General features: G+C 40.4%; 1 protein-coding gene across 1 annotated transcript in view; it reads right to left on the bottom strand.

Annotated features, from left to right (window-relative positions):
* Positions 1-11,680: 11,680 nt before the first annotated feature.
* Positions 11,681-22,277, bottom strand: part of MRC1 (mannose receptor C-type 1) — a 105,561-nt gene continuing 94,964 nt past the window's right edge. Inside the window, exons 25-30 of the mRNA XM_045462925.1 lie at positions 22,056-22,221; positions 20,935-21,084; positions 15,902-16,015; positions 15,054-15,218; positions 13,792-13,833; positions 11,681-12,651 (exon numbers count right to left, since the gene is read on the bottom strand). Of these exons, the coding sequence (XP_045318881.1) occupies positions 12,401-12,651; positions 13,792-13,833; positions 15,054-15,218; positions 15,902-16,015; positions 20,935-21,084; positions 22,056-22,221 (888 nt within the window). The 3' untranslated portion in view covers positions 11,681-12,400. The remainder of the gene's footprint in view (positions 12,652-13,791; positions 13,834-15,053; positions 15,219-15,901; positions 16,016-20,934; positions 21,085-22,055; positions 22,222-22,277) is intronic.

Genomic DNA, 22,277 nt, shown 5'->3' with positions numbered 1-22,277 from the left:
ATAACTTTTTAGTAATAAATTAATTTCAAAACAAACGTACTAAGCATCTGGCATTTCTCTCAAATTGCATCAAAATAATGTACAAAATAATACCTTATTTGGACTTAACAGAACAATGAAGAAGGAGAAATGTCCCCCAGATTTCCAAGCACACTTAATACAGAAGTAGTTCTTTGTGTAAATGTCCTTCAAATAATTCCTTCTTAATCTGTCTGAAGTCCATTAATTAAGTACTTTTCTGGCTACTTGTAGCCTTTAAAGGTAAATATGGTAAGAGAAGTTAAAAGGGTCACAAAGGGTAGGATCTGCTTACCATTTGGAAGCTTTGTGACAACAAGCAAATATTGCCCAGTGGATCTGGGCTATCTTGAGTTTGTTGTTGGTATCTTTCGTATTTTTACAATCTGTCAAGACAGTACTGACTGTGGCCTCAACTCTAGATTTTTCTGTCATCAGTCATCAGTATAATATCTCAACCTCCTTCCTTCAAAATTGTAAGCTCATAACGTGCATGCGATTTGGGGTGTGGCCTTCAGCTGCATGGTCAGCATGGATGGTGCCTTCATTTCTGACTCAGCTCTTCATGCCCTGATGCGATCACTGATGCCAGAGACATGAATCCTTAGGGGTGATGGTGTTGATCATCCCTGTGGCGGTGGTTTTGGCCTCAAAACATAGTTTTGGCTCTTGAGTTCATAGTTTACACAGTCGTCACTTTTCTCTTTGGCTTTTTACAGCATTTTACTACTGGATGCGTTACTATCAGATACAATGGAAACTGAAATACCATTAAGTGAAGAGAACAAAGTGAGAGCTAAAAAAAAAAACACCCCAAAAAACCCCCAGCACGATCACGGATGTTGACGGCTACCCAGGGTATCCCTAGCGGTCCTTGAAGCACTACGTTGCCTTAGTCTTTTTGAGTGCTTTAGGGTCGGTGGTGGCGACTAAAGCAGCTTAGGTTGGCCGATCGCGAGAACTCTTGGAGGAACAGTGCCTGTGTTCTTTCCACCAAGACCATAGTCTCATTCTCCTTAGGCATTTTTTAAAACATCTGTTCCTTTTTTGTGTGTGTCTAGGTCCATGTGATATGTATTGGCAGAACTATCCTCTTAGCTAAATCGTTTCTTACGAGAGAGAGAGAGAGAGAGCGCGTATTTTGTAAGCGTTTCTTTGATATCCTGAGGCTTGGCAACTGTGGAATATGTTCGGCTGAAGACAGTCCAAAAGGACACAGCGGCTTGGATACTCGAAAGGTCAACTTCAGGAGGGGTTACCTGATGCCACCCTGGCCTCCCCAGACCTGTTCTCCTGCCTCCTCTCGGCCCTCATAGAAACCCCTGAGTGCTGAGATGTTGCTGTGTGTCGGGAAGGCGTTCTGACTTTTAAACAAGAACAGGGAAGAAGCGAAACAAGCACGATGACTGCACACATCTTGAGGGGGAGCTCGGAGGAAAGCTGTGGCTTCCGAAGTTCCAGTTGGCTGAGGCTCTTCAGAGATGATGCCAGATTCTCTGTTGCTCGGCAGGGGAGTCTCTGTCAGCTGCTCAGGCAGAGCCCCCAACTGGATCTGCTTCCTTCTTTATGCCCTGCAAGCTTGGCCTAGGGGGTCCTCGGGGGGTGAGGAGTGGCCCCGTGGATGGTGGAGGCGGGAGTCCCGCCACCTCTGTGGGACACACACCGCACTCCAGCTTGGCTGGAGCCAGACGGTTGTTTCTGGCAGGGCTGCGGTCCAGCTGGGGAGGCGGCCCACAGCAGAGTGACGGCCCCCGTGGGGTCCACAGGGTATGGAAACTTGACTCTTCTGACGAAAGCAATTCTTGCACAACCCGTGTCTAGTCACAGCCTACTGATAGGCGGGAGCAAAGGCCCAGAGAGAAGTCTGGACGCTCCAAGGAAAAAAATCAAGACTTCTTATGGAGACCCGAGATCAACAACACAGAACGCATAGGGACTGTAGAGATTTTGCTCATCTCTTAATCCAGTATTTCCCGAAAGGAGTCAAATCTTGCCTGATGAACAAACTGCCATTTTCAGAGAAGTGGATGCCTGGAGACTATCAACCCCACATCCTTCCTTCTTCTCTGTTAGAAACTCCAAGCCTCCTCCTCTATCCCCATAGCTCAAGAGCCAGGACCTCTGGGTTTTGGAATTAACCCCTAGGGTGGCACATCGCAATCAGCTGAACACACTTCAGGACTATCTGGAATTCATCCGATTACATGCCATTGTGTCCAGCATGACAGGAACTTAACCGGTTTCCCTATCACCTTCATAGCCAAGAGTTTCTCTGATTTCCAGAAAATTGAGGGGAAAGAAGAGACAGAACCGTCTTTGAAATATTTCTTGCAATTTTTATCAAAGAAACTGATGAGGTTTCTTTTCCCTTTTAGTTCTCAAGGAGCTAAAGGTGAATTACTGAGCTATGATGGTCATAGCGTCTGAAGATTTTTATTTACTTCCTTTTCTAACGTGAGCAAGCCCTGACCCATGACAACTGACCTTTCCATGAGCTGGGAGTCTCTATAGGGATAATTTTCAGTTATCACCCATAGCAAAGGTAAATGGTTCTTTTCACAAAGATCTAGGGTTCCGTCTAGGGCCCCACAGTAGCTTTTCCCTTCCTTGAGCTTAGACTATAAGACTGGATAAGAGAGACAAATCATCAACTCATACATATTCATTAATGGTGATTGTGAAGGGGATGTAGGAATTGTAAAAGGGGATGCACTGGGGGCATGTCTTAGACCATTTGGGCTGCTCGAAGTTCTGGAGGCTGGGAAGTCCAAGATCAAGTTGCCAGAAGATTGAGTGTTTGGTGAGAACCTGTTTCCTGGTTCACAGTCGTCTGCTTTCTATGTCCTCCCATGATGGAAGGGCCAGGGAGCTCTCTGGGGTCTCTCTTATAAGGGCACTCATTCCATTCACAAGAGTTCCACCTTCATCACCTAATCACCTCCCCGAGGCCCCCCTCACAATACCATCATATTGGGAATTTGGTCTCAACATACGAATTTGGGGAGATGGGACGCAGACATTCAGCAGAGAGCAGAGAGTATGAGGGAGTTTATGAAAGGTAGTGCAGAAACGTTTTAGCATCTAGAGTTCCCGGTTAATTAGCAGAGAGAATAGAAAAAAATGGAGAGCTTCGGTGACCTCTCATGCTGTCGGGCTAGCCTGCTTCTACCTCCCGGATTATGTGAGATTTCTAACAGCTTTGAGGAAATGCCATGTCAATGCAAAATGATTCTGAAATAGAATGCTCCTCAAAATCGTAGCACGAGGGCATCAGAGTCCCTTGGGATTCTTGCTGAAATGCAGATGCCAGGACTCGGATCGAGCTCTATTTAATCAGAATCATAAGCATGGGCCCAAAGGAATCTGTATTTTGAATCAACCCTCTAGGGGGGTTCTGAGGCCCATCAACGTTTGAGAACCCCCTGCCAAAACCCCACATCGGGAGCCAGCCCAGAGAGTCTTGAACTTTCTTGCCCTTAAAGAAGAAAAAGTTAAGAGTCCAGAAAAGGGAGCGTGAGAGCTTTGTGGCATTCTCTGAAACTCCTAGAGAATTGCCTGTATATGCGCTGTAATCAGACCCATGAGGAGAAAGCTGTGATAGGAAAGGTGTTTTCACTCAACCCACAGAGCGAGTTGAATGAGATCAATAATCGTTGCCAAAATCTAATCGTGCGGAGCCGCCATGAATAACGTTAATGTTTAAAAGCCCCCACAGCACAGCCAGGATCTCCGGCCAACTCAGGGGGCCTTTCCAATGTCAGTGCCACCTTTTGATTAAAGCAACTGCCTGTCAGGGGGCCTTTCCAAATCCAAAACGTTATTTATAGAATGCTAAAGAAGTTCCAATACCAAAATATGTGTTGCACCAGTTTGCACAAAATCACCAGTGGAAGGAATCTCCTAAAACATTTTTATGATAATGTCTATTCAGGCTTGACTAAAAACAATGTTTTAAGGAAATTTTCTTATTTGACACTTGGACACAACATAAATCCTCTAAGAAAAACCAGAAGTATGAAAGGGCAAATGACCATGTTACTATTTTTGGTGATATCTTCTTTTTGGTTAAAAAAAAAAATTATATTAGGGGCGCCTGGGTGGCGCAGTCGGTTAAGCGTCCGACTTCAGCCAGGTCACGATCTCGCGGTCCATGAGTTCAAGCCCCGCATCGGGCTCTGGGCTGATGGCTCAGAGCCTGGAGCCTGTTTCCGATTCTGTGTCTCCCTCTCTCTCTGCCCCTCCCCCGTTCATGCTCTGTCTCTCTCTGTCGCAAAAATAAATAAACGTTGAAAAAAAAAATTATATTAAGGGCAGCCATTCTCCATCAGGAAATTCACCCACCGCCCTCTGCTAATTTTGAGAAATATGTGTTCATGCTCTCAAGAATTTTGACCTACTAGGGAATCCTGAAGAATAACGAACTGCTTCAGGGGCGCCTGGGTGGCTCTGTTAAGCGGCCGACGTCAGCTCAGGTCATGATCTCACAGTTCGTGAGTTCGAGCCCCGCATCGGGCTCTGTGCTGACAGCTTAGAGCCTGGAGCCTGCTTCGGATTCTGGGTCTCCCTCTCTCTCTGCTCCTCCCCCATTCATGCTCTGTTTCTCTCTCCTTCAAAAATAAATAAAAACATTAAAAAAAAATTAAAGAATAACGAACAGCTTCAAACGTGAACTATTTAACACGAGTGCTTCATTTATCCAGTTCATGAAGTCAGCTGGGGAGTTTTTGTTTGCCAAGGTCTTGTCAAGCTGCCAAAGCCTGAACACCACGCCCAGATGCTCGTCTCGTGGGTCTGAGACGAGGCCCAGCTGATTACAATGTGCAGCCAGGGTCGAGACGTCCATTTACAGCCAGCGCAGTAGGTTTCCCCTAAGACACCAGCGGAAAATAAATGCTCGCTAATATAGGTGACTTACATTTCTCACAATTCAAGCGTTTCTAAACTAAGGCAGGATTTTCCACCTCCAGTCTTGTTATGGAAATAAGCCAACTGTTCCAGGCCTCCCCGAGTTATCTAAGTCTCCACAAGTCTCTCAGCCTAATTCTTCCCGAGTCTACGACAGTAACTCTGAGTAAGAGGGAGTGTCATTTCTGAGGACCTGCTTAAGCTAGGCCACGTTACCTACGCAGCTTTGATTATGTGTGTTTAGGCAACGAACGAGTAAGACGTGTTGTCCCCTTGGTTAGGTCACCTGGGCCGAGCCTGACACATCAAGGTGCTGTGAATGCACATGAAGGAAGGTGAGGACCAGCCAGAAGACTGCCTGCTGTGAGTATTTGAGGGCGTGATCCCTAAATTCTAGTTCCTTCTCACATTCATCCCGCTTTACTCCATATCTGCAACCAGTGGTTTCTCATCTCAGTGGTTTTGCTCAAGTTTTCCTCTGTCTGCCATCTGTTCCGACCTTCCCCCCTCCCCGCTGAGATACTTTTTTCTCATCTTTTTGGGGTTTTTTTTGAGAGAGAGAGGAAGAGGGCATCCGCATGTGCTTACCCAGGGGAGGGGCGAAGGGAGAGAGAGAGAATCTTAAGTAGGCTCCACACCCAGTGTGCACCCCAACCCAGGGCTCCATCTGACGACCCCGAGATCACGACTTGAGCTGAAATCAAGAGCTGGATGCTTAACCAAACTGAGCCACCCATGCGTCCCTGCTCTTTTTTCTCGTCTTACCAGATTGCGTTCAGGTCTCCAGTCCAGTGACACCTCTCTCAGAAACTACTCCTGACATTCAGAATGGGTTCTCTAGTGAGGTTTTCAAATGAAGCCTAAGTTTGGGGGCCCTCACTTGCATGGTTCCCTGCCACGCCAGTGGACCAGGCCCTAGCAGCATTTTCACACTGAGGTTGTGTTTCTAAAATAAGATGGGTAGAAGTAAGATATTCTAACCCTAATTATGTCAGACTCTCCACTTCAACTACCCTTCCAATGACCTCTTCTCTTGTGTCCAGTAGCGTGGGAGTGACCATGGGCATTTGGGGGAATCAGGGTAAAGGGACCTTGAGTTTGGGACACATTTGGTTGGTTTAATGGAATAATATATTTATGTGGTTGTCAGTATAGAAATGGTATATCAGTCAGGGTTCAGCCAAAGAAAGACAGCCAGTAGGAAACGTTAAGATGAGAGATAATGGACAGACGGATGGATGGATGGATGGATAGATAGACAGTAGATAGGGAAACATCTACAGAGACAGAAGAATTGGCTCATGTAACTGCAGCGGACTGGCTAAGCAAGTGTGAAGGCCACAGGGAAGGGCAGGAGCAAGCTGGAAGCCCATGGGCCAAAGCTGTTTTCTAAAAGCAGCAGTTTTCGCCCACCTCCTACCCCGGGGAAAGCCTAAGTCCAATTTTGAGACCATTTAACTGATTAAGTCAGGCCCGCACAGCTGCAAGTCACCCGATTAGGGACTTTAACGACTTCTGCAAAATCCCTTCACAGAGCAGCTAGATCCATGTTTGATTAACTGAGTACTGTAACCAGAGAGGCCGCCGCGTCAAACAGCCGCCTCACAAACGGCTTCTAGGAACCTACCTACCATCCATTGTGCCCAGTCACCCTGCCTTGCCTGGAAGGTTGGAAACCAGAACTCATTCAGCAGCGTGAGCATAGCCTGGTGTACCCAGGACCCAATTAAGTGGATTTAGAGAAGAAACAATGTTTGAAATATCTGAAACCAGAAACCAGTCTGCAGAAATTCCTACAATTACCACAGGGCAAAAAATTGAAGTAGGATTTCATTTCTCATCAAAGCCAGATCAAAACTAAAATAATGCAGCATGTACAATATGAAAGAAAGCACTATGCGGCTTTCCTTTTTTCTCTTCTTTTGTTGGGAATGTGGTACACAGCTCTATCCAGTATACTATGTTACCTGTGACTTGGAAACACGCTTTTGGAATATTCTCAAAGCAATTGAGAAATTCTTCCATAGGTATTGGCAGACTGCACATTTGCATGTATAGAAAATATACCTGATCTTGTCATTTTAAAATTTGTTAAAGGATTAGCATAGAATGAAAGTCAAACGAATGGAAATGTGAAACAAAGCAAAGAGTCAACCAATAGAAAATTGAAATCGAGAAGTTTGAAAATTTCAAAATAAAACCAGTAGAGATTATTCGGACATCAGGATGGAAATATGAGCAAGAACATTTTCTGATTATTCCCAAAGCAATAATTTATTAACAGGAAGAGACTAATGTCAGGTTGAAGCAGTGAAGAGACTCTTCGGTTATATGGTAATTTAGTTAATGAAGAGAATGAAGAGAACTGAATCATATGAGCATATTAGAAAAAGATTTAAATTTTTAGCTGATTTGACACAAAATACCAACCTCCCCAAACCTTCATAATATGCCATTAAAAAAATGTCAACACACTGATTAGTGATTATCATCAGATTCAAAGGTATTTACGACTACTTGTTGTGCACACACACACACACACACACACAATAAATGCCCTGAAGTATTAGTGCTTGAATATAAATGAAATTCCAGAGGTTTTCCCATATTCGACTATAACCCTGAAGTTTATACTATATTATCAACAAGTTATATAAAGAAACCTCTTAAAACTATCAAAGAATTGTTTTAAATTCTGATCTATCATGCTGAAGACTTATCTTCTATTATCTTTCTATTCCTTACATAAAAAATATCACAAAACCATTGCCATATAAAGGGGTGTGATGGTTCATTTCATGTGTCCATTTGGCTGGGCCATGGTGCCCTGCTTAAGCATTACTCTGGATGTTCCTATGAAGGAGTTTTGAAAGAGATTAACATTGAAATCAGTGGACTTTAAGTAAAGCAGATTACCCTCCCTAGTGTGGGTGAGGCTTGTCTAATCAGTTGAAGGCCTTAATAGAACAAAGACTGACCTTCCTTGAATGAGAGGAATTCTGCCAGCAGACTGCCTATGGACTCAGACTGCAACTCTTCCCTGGGTCTTCAGCCTGCTGGCCTATCCAGTACATTTTGGACTTACCAGGCCTCCACAATTGCATGAGCCATTTCCTTAAACTTTCTCCATTTAGATAGATGATAGTTAAGTAGATAGATAGGTGATAGATGGATAGATAGATAGATAGACAGACAGACAGGAATATCCTATTGGCTCTGTTTCTCTGGAAAACCCTGAAAAATACAATGGACAATAAAAAAAAATGTTATAGGCTAAAATAAGTCCCCACTACCCCCACCAAATTCAAATGTTGAAGCCTTAACCCCTTAGACCTCAAAATATGACTGTATTTGGAGATAGGATCTTTAAGGAGGGTATGAAGTTAACAATAAGGTCTTTATTGGGGCGCCTGGGTGGCCCAGTCAGTTAAGCATCCAGCTTCAGCTCAGGTCTAGATCCTGTGGTTGGTGGGTTCAAGCCCGGCTTCGGGCTCTGCTGAACAACTCAGAGTCTGGAGCCTGCTTTGGATTCTGTGTCTCCCTCTCCCTCTGACCCTCCCTCGCTCACACTCTGTCTCTCTCTCTCTCAAATAAACATTAAAAACAATTTTTTTTTTAAATAAGGTATTTAAGGTGTGACCTAGTCCAATCTAGCTGGTATCTTTCTAAGAAGAGGTAGGACACACATAGAAACAGCAGGGACTCCTGCACGTAGCGGGCCAGCCATCTGCAAGCCAGAGAGAGAGGCATCAGAGAAAACCACCCCACCAGGACTGTGAACTTGGACTTCCTGCACCCGGAACTGTAAGCTGTAGGAACTCTGAAAGAAAACAAACTTCCACTGTTTAAGCTACCAGTCTGTAGTACTTTCTTGGGGTAGATCCTAGAAAACAAACCAAAGTAGATCAGCAGTTAATTATTAAAACTAAAGTACAATTATGATGTTTGGTGTACGTGCCGACTTTTAAAAATTTGTAATTTCTCATGACTTCTTTTCTCATTTTGAATGATTTTTCCCTTTTGTACTACTTTTTTGTATTATTTTTCTTCCAAAGTGCCCCTCCCCACCCAAGGTAACTCCTCAGGCCCACGAAACCTGTCACACTGCTGAAACCACGTCTGCGTCCGTCACTGTTCCATTAATATCTTCGGTGTATTTCAAATTGTCATTATGTGAGGGGTTGGATGTGCTACCTAACCTTGAAGTCATCATTTTACAATATGTACATATATCAAGTTATTATGGTGTACATCTTAAACTTACACAATGTTATATGTCAACTATACCTCAATAAAGCTGAAAAAGTATCTTAGGCGTATTTCTACTAGCGCATTCCCACATCGCTGTAAAATGATCTGTGTCTACACCTCCATTTGTGAACAGGCACTGGTCCTGACCCAGATCTGAATCTCCAGGAGTTAGCTCAATGCCTAGCACATGTAATAGATGCTCCAGAAATATCTGCCAGATGAACGGGCAGATATTCAGACAGCTGCACTAGCAAATACGGAAAAGTGAATTAAAACTCTCCTGGTGTCCACAAATCTCAGCTTTAGTTTTAGAGTTCAAGTTACAGACTATTCACATGGTATGAGCTCAACTGGGGAAAAACAATATCCTTAAGGATCTTCCACCTGCTGGATGCTGATGCAAACCTGAGGCAAGGGCAAAGCCATCGAGGAGAACACTTAACCATTTACCGCCAGATAGAATTTCTGGTTAAGACGCACAGCTCAACTATAATAATCAAAACCAAAACTGCATACAACTACTCTTCTCCCCCCTATATTTCTCTCCCCCACCCCCAAAATACCCTTGATAGTTTAGTATTGTGTTTGGATACATGCGTAGATACAAATGACCTAACAATTTATGTTTGAGGGGATAATGTGAGTGGGACGTATAAGGCTCAGCACTCTGCCAACTATGGAATGTTTCTTGCAAAGGTAAGACATTTAAGTCTGAGATACATGTTTGAAGCCCAAAATGTTTTCTGTGAAGATGCAGCTCTCAGTTATAATGAAAAGGACTTGTGTCAACAATTTTTAAATCATGCTCACTTAGGTACTCCTTATTCAACATTTCTAATGCTCTCTTGTATCTTGAGAGATACAAATATGTGTATTAGGAAAGGGATATATATAAAGAGAGAATATGTAGTATATATATTAGGAATATATTAGTATATATATTAGAAATATATATAGCATTTCTATATATAGCATTATATATAGAGAATATATATTATATGTTAGGGGAATATACATAGCATTCCTAATATATATACTAATATATACACACACTAACATATATAGCTTATATATGTACGTATATATATATGTTAGGAAAGGCATTTCTGTAGTACAGTTCACTACACACAGCTATGACACTACAGCCATCATCTCCATTAGAACTTCTTTTTTTTTTTTTTTTTTTTTTTTAATTTTTTTTTTTTTCAACGTTTATTTATTTTTGGGACAGAGAGAGACAGAGCATGAACGGGGGAGGGGCAGAGAGAGAGGGAGACACAGAATCGGAAACAGGCTCCAGGCTCCGAGCCGTCAGCCCAGAGCCTGACGCGGGGCTCGAACTCCCGGACCGCGAGATCGTGACCTGGCTGAAGTCGGACACTTAACCGACTGCGCCACCCAGGCGCCCCCATTAGAACTTCTTCAAACTGAATATGGTTCATTCTCACAAGAAAGGAAAAGCAATTTGTTTTCTTGTGTTTCAGGGATGAAAGGGAATTGTTTGTGCTCAGCAACCTTTTCCACAATTGCCTCCCTCTCACTTCCTATTTCTTTCCACCTGTTACTCATCTGAGTTGGGGTATTAGAAAGTCCATCCTGTCCCTACCCAGTGTTCTGCTTCTTAATCTTTTTTGAACTACAGACTTACCTGAAAATCTATTTTCTTCCCAGAAAAAAAAAAAGAAGGCACAAACACAAATTGGTACAATGTTTTGCATGCAATTTTTTGGACGTTCATGGACCCCTTAATGGCATCCAAGGAGTCCCATCCAGAGACCCCAGGTAAGGAGCTCCGCCCATTGAGCAGTCCCTTGAGAAAGGCAAGGATGGGCTGATAGTGTAGTCCCTGCGTGAGATGCAAAACCTCCAGGTATTACACCATGTATGTGAAGCTTTATTTAGGGAAAATTTTTCTTTTTCTTTTCTTTTCTTTTCTTTTTTATTTTTTTAGAAAGAGAAAGAGAGAGAGAGAGAGAGAGAGAGAGAGAGCCAGGAAGGGGCAGATGTGGGGGGAGGGAGAGAGAGAGAGAGATTGAGAATCCCAAGGAGGCTCCATACTCAGCATAGAGCCTGACATGGGGCTCGATCCAATGACCCTGGGATCATGACAGGAGCTGCAATCAAGAGTTGGATGCTCAACCAGCTGAGCCACCCAGGTGACCCTAAGGTAAAATTTTTAAAAGCAAAAAGGAATTATTAAAGTGACAAAAAGATATTTAGAGATCCGATTCTCAGTAACAGTGCCTTTGGTTGTGGACTTCTGAGTGGCATCAATGCTATAGATGAAGATCTGGGGAAATTATGTAAGTCACCATGAGAAAAAATTCATTGTGTACATAATGCTTTAGCAACACGTCTTTTCCAAACAGATGGAGGGTCTAGTTTAAAGAATTTATCTAGTAATAAATTGTTTATTTTCAGAGGAAAGACCAGTATAAAGAAAATAGATAAATAAGTCACACTTAAAAGAAAATTTACATTTACCAAGATCACCAAAGCACAAATATATTATAAATAGACCTTGTCTTTGATGTTTATTTCACATTATCTAAGTACACCCAGTTATGCAAATTTACATTTTTATTTCACATCTTTGCATTCCTGATATACATATAACAGGACAAAGAACGCATTTGCAATATTCAGCCTTGAAAACCCTGCTAGGGGAAAACAGGTTCTCAGCTGCCTCATTCTTTCTGCACATGTACAAATGCAATTCTAAATAACTGATGTAAAAGTCAGGATTGGTAAGAGGAAAATGTGACTAAATTTTTATGCTACCTGAAACAACAAAGAACAAGTTACGTGTACTTGATTTTCAAAATGGTTTTCTAATTACCGAATTATAATTCAATAGGTAACATTTCTTTGGGAGCACCTTAAACTATTTTAGGAAGATTAGGTGTTTGGGGTTCTTCTAATCACTCTGTCACAGGCAGTCGACACTACCGACACCCAAGTGAGGCTTAAATGTGTTGGCATTATGGTGTTGTGTGTTCACCTAACATATTTTTAGAAGTGGTCATCAATATCATTACCTCTCTTTCACGAAGATACCTTGCCAGACTAGAAAATGAGCAATTATTTCTTCAATTAGGCAAAGGAAAAGGACAGGCCAGTGCAATACAGTACTAATTGTAAAGGAGACAATCACATTGAATTAAAGAACCTTAACATTTTAGTATAATGTTATGAAATTAAAATATATCGAAATCACATTATGAGACTAGATGCCTGCATGTTCGTTCTGTTCGATGTTGCCCACGAGATCTTTTGTATCGCTAGTTCCTGGACTCAACCTACTGTTAAAATAGAGAGTGTTTTCAAAAGTGTTCTCTTGAGGTAAGTGCACACGTCTCTTCTTGTAAAAGAAATATGCAGCAAGGCCAGCACCTGTTACGATCAGGAGGACCACAATGACCACGACTCCTGCCATGTTGGAAGCTGGTTTGGAAGGGTCCATCCTCCTGGGGTCAGCTGGAAATAAACAAACTCATCAGGATAAAGATGGAGGGAGGCCAAAGGTAGAATGCTATGAAGAACAATACAACTTTCTTTTTGGAAAAACTAAACAAAGAATATATATTCTTTCATTTCAAATGTTCTTTGACATTTGTCAGAGAGAAATGCAGGACATGAACACAGGAGTCCAGGTAACATGAAGGATTATTTTAAACGTTAATATTAGTATTCGGTGGCAAGGATATTTCATCTCTTAGTTAATCAATGTTTTAAAATATTTATCGCTGTTTGAAAATAACTGAATGCTGATGACAAATACATCATATGAAGATACATAGACTAGCAATAATAATGATGATTTTTAAAAAGCAAGAAAAGGGGCACCTGGGTGGCTCAGTCGGTTGAGCGTCTGACTTCGGCTCAGGTCATGATCTCACGGTTTGTGAGTTCGAGCCCCGCATGAGGCTCTGTGCTGACCGCTCAGAGCCTGGAGCCTGCTTCGGATTCTGTGTCTCCCTCTCTCTCTGCCCCTCCCCTGCTCATGCTCTGTCTGTCTGTCTGTCTCTCTCAAAAATAAACATTAAAAAAAATTAATAAACATTTAAAAAGCAAGAAAAAATAGGGAAAAGAGAAAATCAGAATAGTGGAGATTTGAAATCATGAGTATAATTAAACAAATAGCACCCGTAAGGTTAGTAAGGAGGTGGCAGGCAAACCCTAAATCTCACTTTGAGTTTTTTTTAGCTACTAACACAATAAGCGAAATAAATCAGTTGTCTATAAAATTGTAAAGAACCTTAACGTTCAGGTTGTCTATAAACTTAAAATTTAAAAGGTTGCTTTAAAAAAAAATGAAAAAAAAACCCACAAAGATTCGAGAGAAATTTCCCCCGTGGGTTCCAAAAGGTAACTCTGCAACACAGCAATGTCTTCAGTAATATCTATGGTAAAAACCCCGACCTGACTCCAAGGCCTGCTTTTCTAGAGCATCATTCGAGGAAGGCTGATGACATAATGACAAAGGTTAATGTACCCCCGAGCAATTCTACTGAGAGTACAGGGTGTGGGAAGGGATTATCATGGTTGTTAAAACAAGCAAACTGTATTGATACATTACTAATACAGATCTTAAAATTTCATAATGAATGGTCTTACCTTTTGTGGTAATTAATGCACGAGTAGGTTCAGCATCAACAACTGTTTGTGAAATAAGAAATCAATTAAATACTTATAAAAACCCATAATAATTGCATGTAGATAATGAGTATTATTTGGCTCACAGATACATGGAGTCCTCCATATTTTGTTCATGGTGATATGATATGATGCGATATGATAGGATACGATATAGATGTATCGTATAGATACATGTATGTATAGATAGGATACAATATATATACGATATATGATATAGGATAGATGATAGAGGCTACAAGACTTATACGATATAGGACAGATGATAGAGGCTACAAGACTGACGCGTATGAATGTATGTATGTATGTATGTATCTATATATATATCTAGATAGATAGATAGATAGATACTATATCAGCATCCTACAGCTGTAGGGAGAGTTTGAATACAATGGAAATCCTGAAAATACGATCCAGTGAGTTGCATTTGAGCCACTGATACTGACGCTCAAAATCTATCCAATCTATCCAATAATCATGTATTCTTGACTAGATCTTTTGAAATTGGCCCACTGAAGCCTAAGCTACCACAGCGTGTTGGAATGAAAAATAAACTAAGATTTCAACACTGCACCAAAGAGTGTGGTGTCTCAGAACAGAGTTTGAACAGACTGAGGAACTACCTAATTCCAAAATAACAAGATCTATTGGGGAGAGAGTGTTAATTTACCTAATTCATTTATTTAAATAGATTCCCTAATTAATTTTATCTCTTCGGAAGGATGTTATATAAAGTGGACTGGCATAAAAATATTAAAGTTTAGGTAGTACCATGTCGTGGGCATATCACACTATTAATTCCCCCAAACTGTGTTTTCACAGGGTCTGCCACTTAATCTCAGAAGGAGATTTCATTGGTCTTCCATGATTTATTCTATAACAAATTCTGAGAACTCTCTGGAACTTTGACCTCATCCCCTTGGTGGGGATGACTTTGTCAACTGGCTCTCCAAACCGCTTACAACTTGACAGTCCCTATGTGTGGGTATCCCATTAGAAATGCACTGATATACCAACATCATTATGTCAGCTGAGCAAGCTACTCTCTGCTCAGTCAAAGCTGCGGATAGCTGAGCACCGGGGCAGAGTGGGTTTTTCACTTACACTGGGGTAGGGCTTGCAAGGGACGTAAAATCACATTAAAATCCCACACATGACATCTTGATATTTAAAAGAAATGATGGCCTGTGAACATATGGGCCACAAGTAACATTCTTACTTACTTTTTGGTCTTTTACAAATATACCCCTTGTAGGAAGAACAGTGAATATTATTCCAAAATCCAGAAGCTGCAGATAAAGCTACACAATCATTTCGTTCACCAGAAGGATCTCCTGTGTTCCAGTTGACAAAGGAAACTGGATTGTTGTTTATCCACATCCACATTCCTGGTTGTCAAATTAAGTCAATAAAAACAGAAGTTAAAAATCACCTTTGGGTTTTTTGTTGTTTTTTTTTTCGAATAGGCTTCAATGCAGGGAGTGCAACCCGGGGCTTGAACTCACAACCCTGAGATCAAGACCTGAGTTGAGATCAAAAGTCAGACGCTTAACCAACTGGGTCACTTACGCAGCCCCCCAAATCACCCATCTTAAAATAAATTCTACCTATTTGTGCAACATTTCTACACATATTATTTTAAACTATAATTAATAGTTGTTTACAACCAGACTTTTAGTTTGCAAGATTATAATGACCAATTATTATAGGGAAAAAAACCTGAAAAGAATATGTCTCTTATACAGCTTTCGTTGAACATTTATTCCTAATTAGTACAAATACGTATACTTATCCTCCCCTAATTTTTTTCTGAAGATAGAAAATACTTTTTAAAGCTTCTTAAATTAACTTAGCTACAGAAAACACTCTTTTAATTGGCAGCTTCCAAGATAGCATACATAATACGTGAGTCATTTAAAATTTCAGTTCTTATCGTAAGTGAAAATATGAGTTTGAATTTTCAAATTCTTCACCAATTAATCATTATTTAAGGCAAGACTTTCTGGAGCTGAAAACTTGTTTTGCAAACACCACTGTGAAATATCTGTGCTTATCATGCCGCAAAAATTACCTTCGACATTTCTGAACAATCCTATCCAAAAATTGGTTTTGCTTTGAAGTGGCTCAACTCGATATGACAGAAAACTTGACTCAGCAGCACTTTCAATGGAAACCAAAGAAGAGCCTGCAACGTAGAAACACACACACACACACAATGATAGAACTATAGTTAAGCAGCTAAAAATATTTTTGTAATGACAGTATTGATCTTAGAAGTAATAAAAATCACCCCGACTTCTCCACTTAAGGGACAGAATTTCAAAGAACGGACATTTGACTTCTAAGAATTTCAGTTTCCATTCTGCAAATATGATGGTTTAAGCATCATGTGCATTACAAACACCGAATGAGTTGCTGAAGGACATGAGAAGATGAGTAAGACAATGCGTCTTTTCTCTTTTTTTGAAAACTCTGCTTTAATGTTTCAGGGGCACATCAAGCTCAACATGTGCAAAACAAAACTCATAAAATCCTTTCCTAGAAATCTTATTCCTCCTTAACTGTTTCCATGTCGGTACGTAGCGTCATCATCTTCCCATTTGCTTGAGCCTGAACCTGAGAATCACTCTTGGCTTCCACCCTTTCTAACACCAATGCCTAATCTTATTGATTTTACTCTTTGTCAGTCACGTCTGTCTGCTGTTAGTCCATAACTGGAGGCCTGTATTTCTCTCTCTCTCTCTCTCTCTCTTTCTCTCTCTCTCCTTCGCCCATTTTGCCCAACCTTCTACCTCGCTCCCCTCTGGCAGCCATCAGTTTGTTCTCTGTATTTATAATTCTGATTCTGCTATTTGTTTACTTATTCTTTTTTTTTTTTTTGATCCCATTTCTGCATAGGATAATATGGTATTTATTTTTCTTTAGATTATTTCACTTGGCAAAATGCCCTCTAGGTCCATCCATGTTGTCTCAAAAAAAGCACAATCTCATCCTTCTTATGGCTGTGAAATATTCCACTGTGTGTGTGTATGTGTGTGTGTGTGTGTGTGTACCACATTCTCCTTATCCACTCATCTACTGATGGACACTTCCACATCTTGATGATTATAAATAATGCTGCAAACAACATAAGGGTGCATATATCTTTTTGAGGTAGTGTTTTTGTTTTCCCTGGGTAAATACCCAATAGTGGAATTATTGGCTGATATGGCACTTCTATTTTTAATTTTTTAAGGAATTTCCATACTATTTTCCATAGTGGCTGTAGCTATTTGCATTGCCACCAACAGCACGTGTGGGTTCCTTTTCCTCTACATCTTTGCCAACACTTGTTATTTCTTTTCTTTTTGATTTTGGTCATTCTGACAGGTTTTGGCCATTCGCCATGTCATTATGGTTTTGATTTTTATTTCCACAATGATGAGTGATGTTGAGCATCTTTTCATGTGTTGCTGGCCATCTGCATGTCTTCTTTGGAAAAGATGTCTATTCAGGTTTTCATAGAGTGCGTCTGAACAAGGTTATGGTTCAGGAGACATTATAGACAGACAGACGGATGCATTAGAAGAGAAATAAGTATGATATGTAACTGACATGTCAAACCGAAGATTTGTTTTAGGTGAAACAACTAAAGGGGAACATGGAAAAATAGAATTCAAGCTGTAAGAAGCATAGGATTTCAAGCAGAAGGAATAGAAAATCATTCCAAGAAAAGAAGGAATAAGAGAAAAGGCAGGGAGGGAAGCATAGTGCTTACTCAGGAACACGGTGCACAGATACATGGACTCTCCCATGTTTGGTTTGTGGTGAGAGAGAGTTAGACAAAGGATAGATGGGTAGATAGATTTATCTACTGGGAGGAGCCTAGAGTGCTAATAGATGGCTCCATTTGGCCGGACTAATCTGACCAACAGGTGAAAAAAGACTTGGGTTGGGCCTCACTGCAGATGGCAAGAGATTGGTATTTAGGGTGGTGATAAAGAACACTTGGGTTTTTTTTCAGGCAGCAGAATGATGCAGTGCCCTAGAGGAGTATTGATCCTCTAGGTATGGGATTGTAGAAAGTAAAATGAGATAGGATACTGGCAGACTGGTTAGATTACTATGGCACCAACACCTTACACTACATTAGGGTTGATTCAGCGTCAGCATTAGAGTTTATAGTAAAATACTATAGCTTTCTAATAATAACCACTAATATATTTTAAGTACTCCCTGCCAGACATTTTGCCTTGTGCTTTACCAGTATGATCTCCCTAAACTTTTACAACAACCGTATCAAATGAGCACTACCCCCTCTTTATAGATAAGGAACCAAAAGTACAGAAGGTAAGTAATTTGTCAAGATCCCGAAGATAGGAGAGGGTAGGGTCATGGCATGATCCAGGCCTTCCGGATCTCAAAAACCTACACTTAGCCGTGTGCCTGCATCCCATGTTACTGGGTCCTGGATTATCCCCTTGATTAGTGTTTTTATTTCACAGTCACATATTCCATGGTTTAATATATTTCAGGGATGATAACCATTTCGAAATATTTATGACATATTTTGGTAAGTGAAAGTCATTCATTTTATTTACAGGAAAACGCAGTCCTCTAAAATTGGAAACAAAGTTTCTCCATCTTCATTGCAATTTTAAAATTTCATTACTTATGTATTTATGTATGTATGTATTTATTTTTAAATACTTATTTATTTTTGAGAGAGAGAGAGACAGAGAGTAAGTATCCACGGCAATCCTCTACAAAAGCAGTAAGAACACTGACAAATTTCGGAACCGTAAAGATTAATAAACAGCGTGTAACAATCCAGAGACACTTATCTAAAAAATTCAGTTTTTGTGTTAAGAGTGAGCTTCATGATGTTTTAACTTGCTCTAATTTCACTGCATTACCCTCAGCTCTCTGTTCACCTTAAAAACGAACAGCTCCCAAATCACAGTGAAAACTAGCAGCCTAGAAACCACTAGAATAATCAGAATGGCGGTGGAGCTCTTGCGAAGTTCCACTTCAAAGAATTTCCATTATTTTATCTCTCTGACAGTTCCCTGGAAAGACTGACTTGCAAAGCTTTGGCTTTATTTGCCCCAATTCAGAGCTCTTCCAAATGTAAACGGACTTGTCTCTGAAGGTGTTCATGCAATTATCTAACATCACAGGTGCCTGAGGCAGGGATAACAGTTGAAGAAAAAAGAATAACAAAACAGCAGCAGCAACAACAACAACAACAAAAGCTTAAAAGGAAAAATGGGAATAAGATGTCCATAGTGAGCTCCAAAAAGCTTTGATCCATTCTTGAGAATCTAGAAGGCCACAGACATGCACTGGGGTGTGTACATGTGCATATTTACAAAAAATCTGAGAGATTTCTAAGCTCTCACTCTGGCTAACCTTGAGGATCTGCAAGAAGGAAGTGAGCACTAAGGCAGAGTTGTTGGGGGTTTTTGTTTGTTTTAGAGACAGAGTGTGCTGAGTTGGGGAGAGGGGCGGAGGGAGAGAAAATCCTTAGCAGGTTTCATGCTGAGTGACACAGGAGTCCATCCCCCGACCCTGGGATCATGACTCAAGCCAAAATCAAGAGTCGGATGCTCAACCAAATAAGCCACCCAGGCGCCCCACTAAGGCAGAGTTGTCAACTATTGTATGAGTGTGGAAGCTGTCATTAGCTGACCCCCTGAACTAACTAAGCAGTAACTACCATGATGACACATGAAAAAGAATATAAACTTTACAAAAATAGTTAAGGAAAATCACTGAACAAGAAAAAAAAAAACAGCAAAAACAACACACTCTGTGGAATGGAAAGAATCTTATTTCCAGAGTTGTGCATCATATTATTTAAAATGTCTAATTTTCAACAAAAAACACCACAGGAAATGCAAACAAAACAAAACAAAACAAAAAACCCAAGAAAGTATGGCCCATACGCAAGACAAGGAGTAAATACCAACTGTTCCTGAGAAAGTCACACCTTCGACTTACCAAAGACCAAATCATCTATGTTAAAGAACTAAAGGAAAACATGGCTAAAGTATGAAAAAAGAGTATGAGATACATCTCACTAAGTACAGGATATTGAGAGAGAGATACAAATTATTTCTTAAAATTCTGGAGTTGAAAATCATAATGATTGAAAGGAAAAATTCACTAGAGTAGCTTAACAGCAGATTTGATTAAGCAAAAGAAGTAACCACAAAAACATGAAAATATGTAAGTTGAAATTATCACATCTGAATAACGGAGGAAAGATAAGAAAAATTTACAGAGCCTCAGAGATTTGTGGGACATCACCAATTAGATCACAATATACATAATGGATGTTCAAGAAGGAAAAGAAAGAGAAATGGGCAAAAAGAATACTTGAAGGAATAATGGCCCCCCAAATTCTGAAATTTGATGAAAAACATTAATGTATGCATCTAGCAAGCTCCACATCTATCCGAGCTCCAAGTAAGATAACCGCAAGGAAATCCACATCCCCAAGAAACTGTCAAAAGATAGAGATTCTTAAAATCAGCAAGAGAGAAGTGACTCATCATGAACAAGAGATCCTCCCGAGAATCGACAGTGATTTCTCAACAGAAACCATGGAGGTCAGAAGGCAATGCACAACACTCTAGATAACTCAGAATGACAATCCTAACAATTTAGAACATTAGAGCAGGACGCCTGGGTAGCTCGGTCAGTTACGCGTCTGATGCTTGATTTCAGCTCAGGTCACCATCTCGTGGTTGTGGGATCAAGCCCCACGTTGGCCTCCATGCTAAGCTGTCTGCCCCTCCCCTCTCTTTCTAAAAATAAATAAATAAATGTACATTAAAAAAAAAACTACAGAACAAAAGAATACTAGGGCAGAAAGTGAGAAAGATTTATTCAGCAAATGATTGTTTTTCTACTGTAATTCTTTAAAATTTTGAGGCTGTAATGTTATAAATTACATTGGGGAGGCATGATGTGGACCATCCTGTCACAATAGAAATTAACAAGAAGAATAAACTGGTGTGTTTACATTCCACAGGATTTTAATGTACAGTGTTTTTAAGTACCATGGTAATCCGGACTAGGTGATTATGAGATTTTTCTTACAGTAAACGTGGCACCTACCCATTCGGAGACATTCCAGAGAAGCCTGGCCCCAGTTTCTTGTGTATGAAGATTCGATATAGTAGCAGTGACCATGGAAGGGAATCCATGCTGTGTGCTCAGACTCTGGGCACCTGCCAGGCAGTTGTGGAGGTTCAGTGGCAGGGATTTCTGTTAATAAAAAGACATTTAAAACAAAGCGAAGCATGTCTCTACTATGTAGAATAAAAGATTAGCAGCTCAGGAAAATTTCATCACCCATTCACCATTTTTTAAAAAAAGTTCTAACGGTAATCATTTGGATCTGCCATTTTTTGTTATTGGGTGTTCTTTTCAGTGATCTTTTTCTTTTCTTCATTTTAAATGTATTTCAGTAGACGCTACTCTGGTAGAATAGAAATCAATTGCCATCATAATGAAGAATGCAGATCTATAAATATTTACGAAGGTGTTAAGTTCCTAAAAAAAGTTACCAAAAAATAATTTGCAAAGGGAGTCCCCCTTCACTGTATTCTAGGAAAATTATCACCTTCATATCACTGACTCTCATTAATCGATATCTAGTCTCATAAAGTTATATTGATACAGATGTGCTGCCAACATAAAAACCAGTCATAATTGCCTGACAAATCTGACATCACATAATCTCAAAAATAAAAATTCAAAAGTTTATAAAGTGCAAATAAACTCTAGCCATGAAGAAAATTTTCTGTCCCCATTATTTGGATCTATGCATATTTGCTTATTATCAAGTTAGTCTTCTGTTATGTGAAGGAAGATGTTTTATTATCTTGTTCTTTAAAGCGATTTTTTTAAGGTTTATTTCTTTACTTTGAGAGAGACAGACACAGCGAGAGTCAGGGAGGGGCAAAAAGAGAGAGAGAGAGAGGGAGAGAGAATCCCAAGCAGGCTCCACACGGCCAGCGCAGAGCCCAATGCGGGGCTTGAACCCATGAAGCCTTGGGATCATGACCTGAGCTACATCCAAGAGCCATTGCTTAGCCAACTGAGCCAGCCAGGTGCCCCTTATTATTTTATTAAGTTAACCAGGAGACGTTACTGTTTAATAATGTCAAAAGTCATGTGTATTCACTTATTGAGGAAATTTCAAATCCCTTGATTGTTTTTGTGTATTCAATTACCATCCGATCTTTTGCAGAGAAAATAAAAACTTTCATTGCAATATGCTGTCTTCCAGGAGCCATCAAGATCCATGTAAACACATGCTGATTTCAGTCTGGGCTCATCAGCAGCCCAGTTAGTGTACCTCATCCTCCATTTATCAGTCCAAGCATACTCATTATTGGTCTGCAAAGACGAAAACAACAATTAACGTGCAGTCTTGCTTCATTTAGAAAACACCG

Source organism: Leopardus geoffroyi, chromosome B4 (assembly GCF_018350155.1).
Source record: "Leopardus geoffroyi isolate Oge1 chromosome B4, O.geoffroyi_Oge1_pat1.0, whole genome shotgun sequence".
Classification (NCBI taxonomy): Eukaryota; Metazoa; Chordata; class Mammalia; order Carnivora; family Felidae; genus Leopardus; species Leopardus geoffroyi.
The sequence above is the reverse complement of the archived record's forward strand: the minus strand, read 5'-3'. Positions and strand labels throughout refer to the sequence as shown.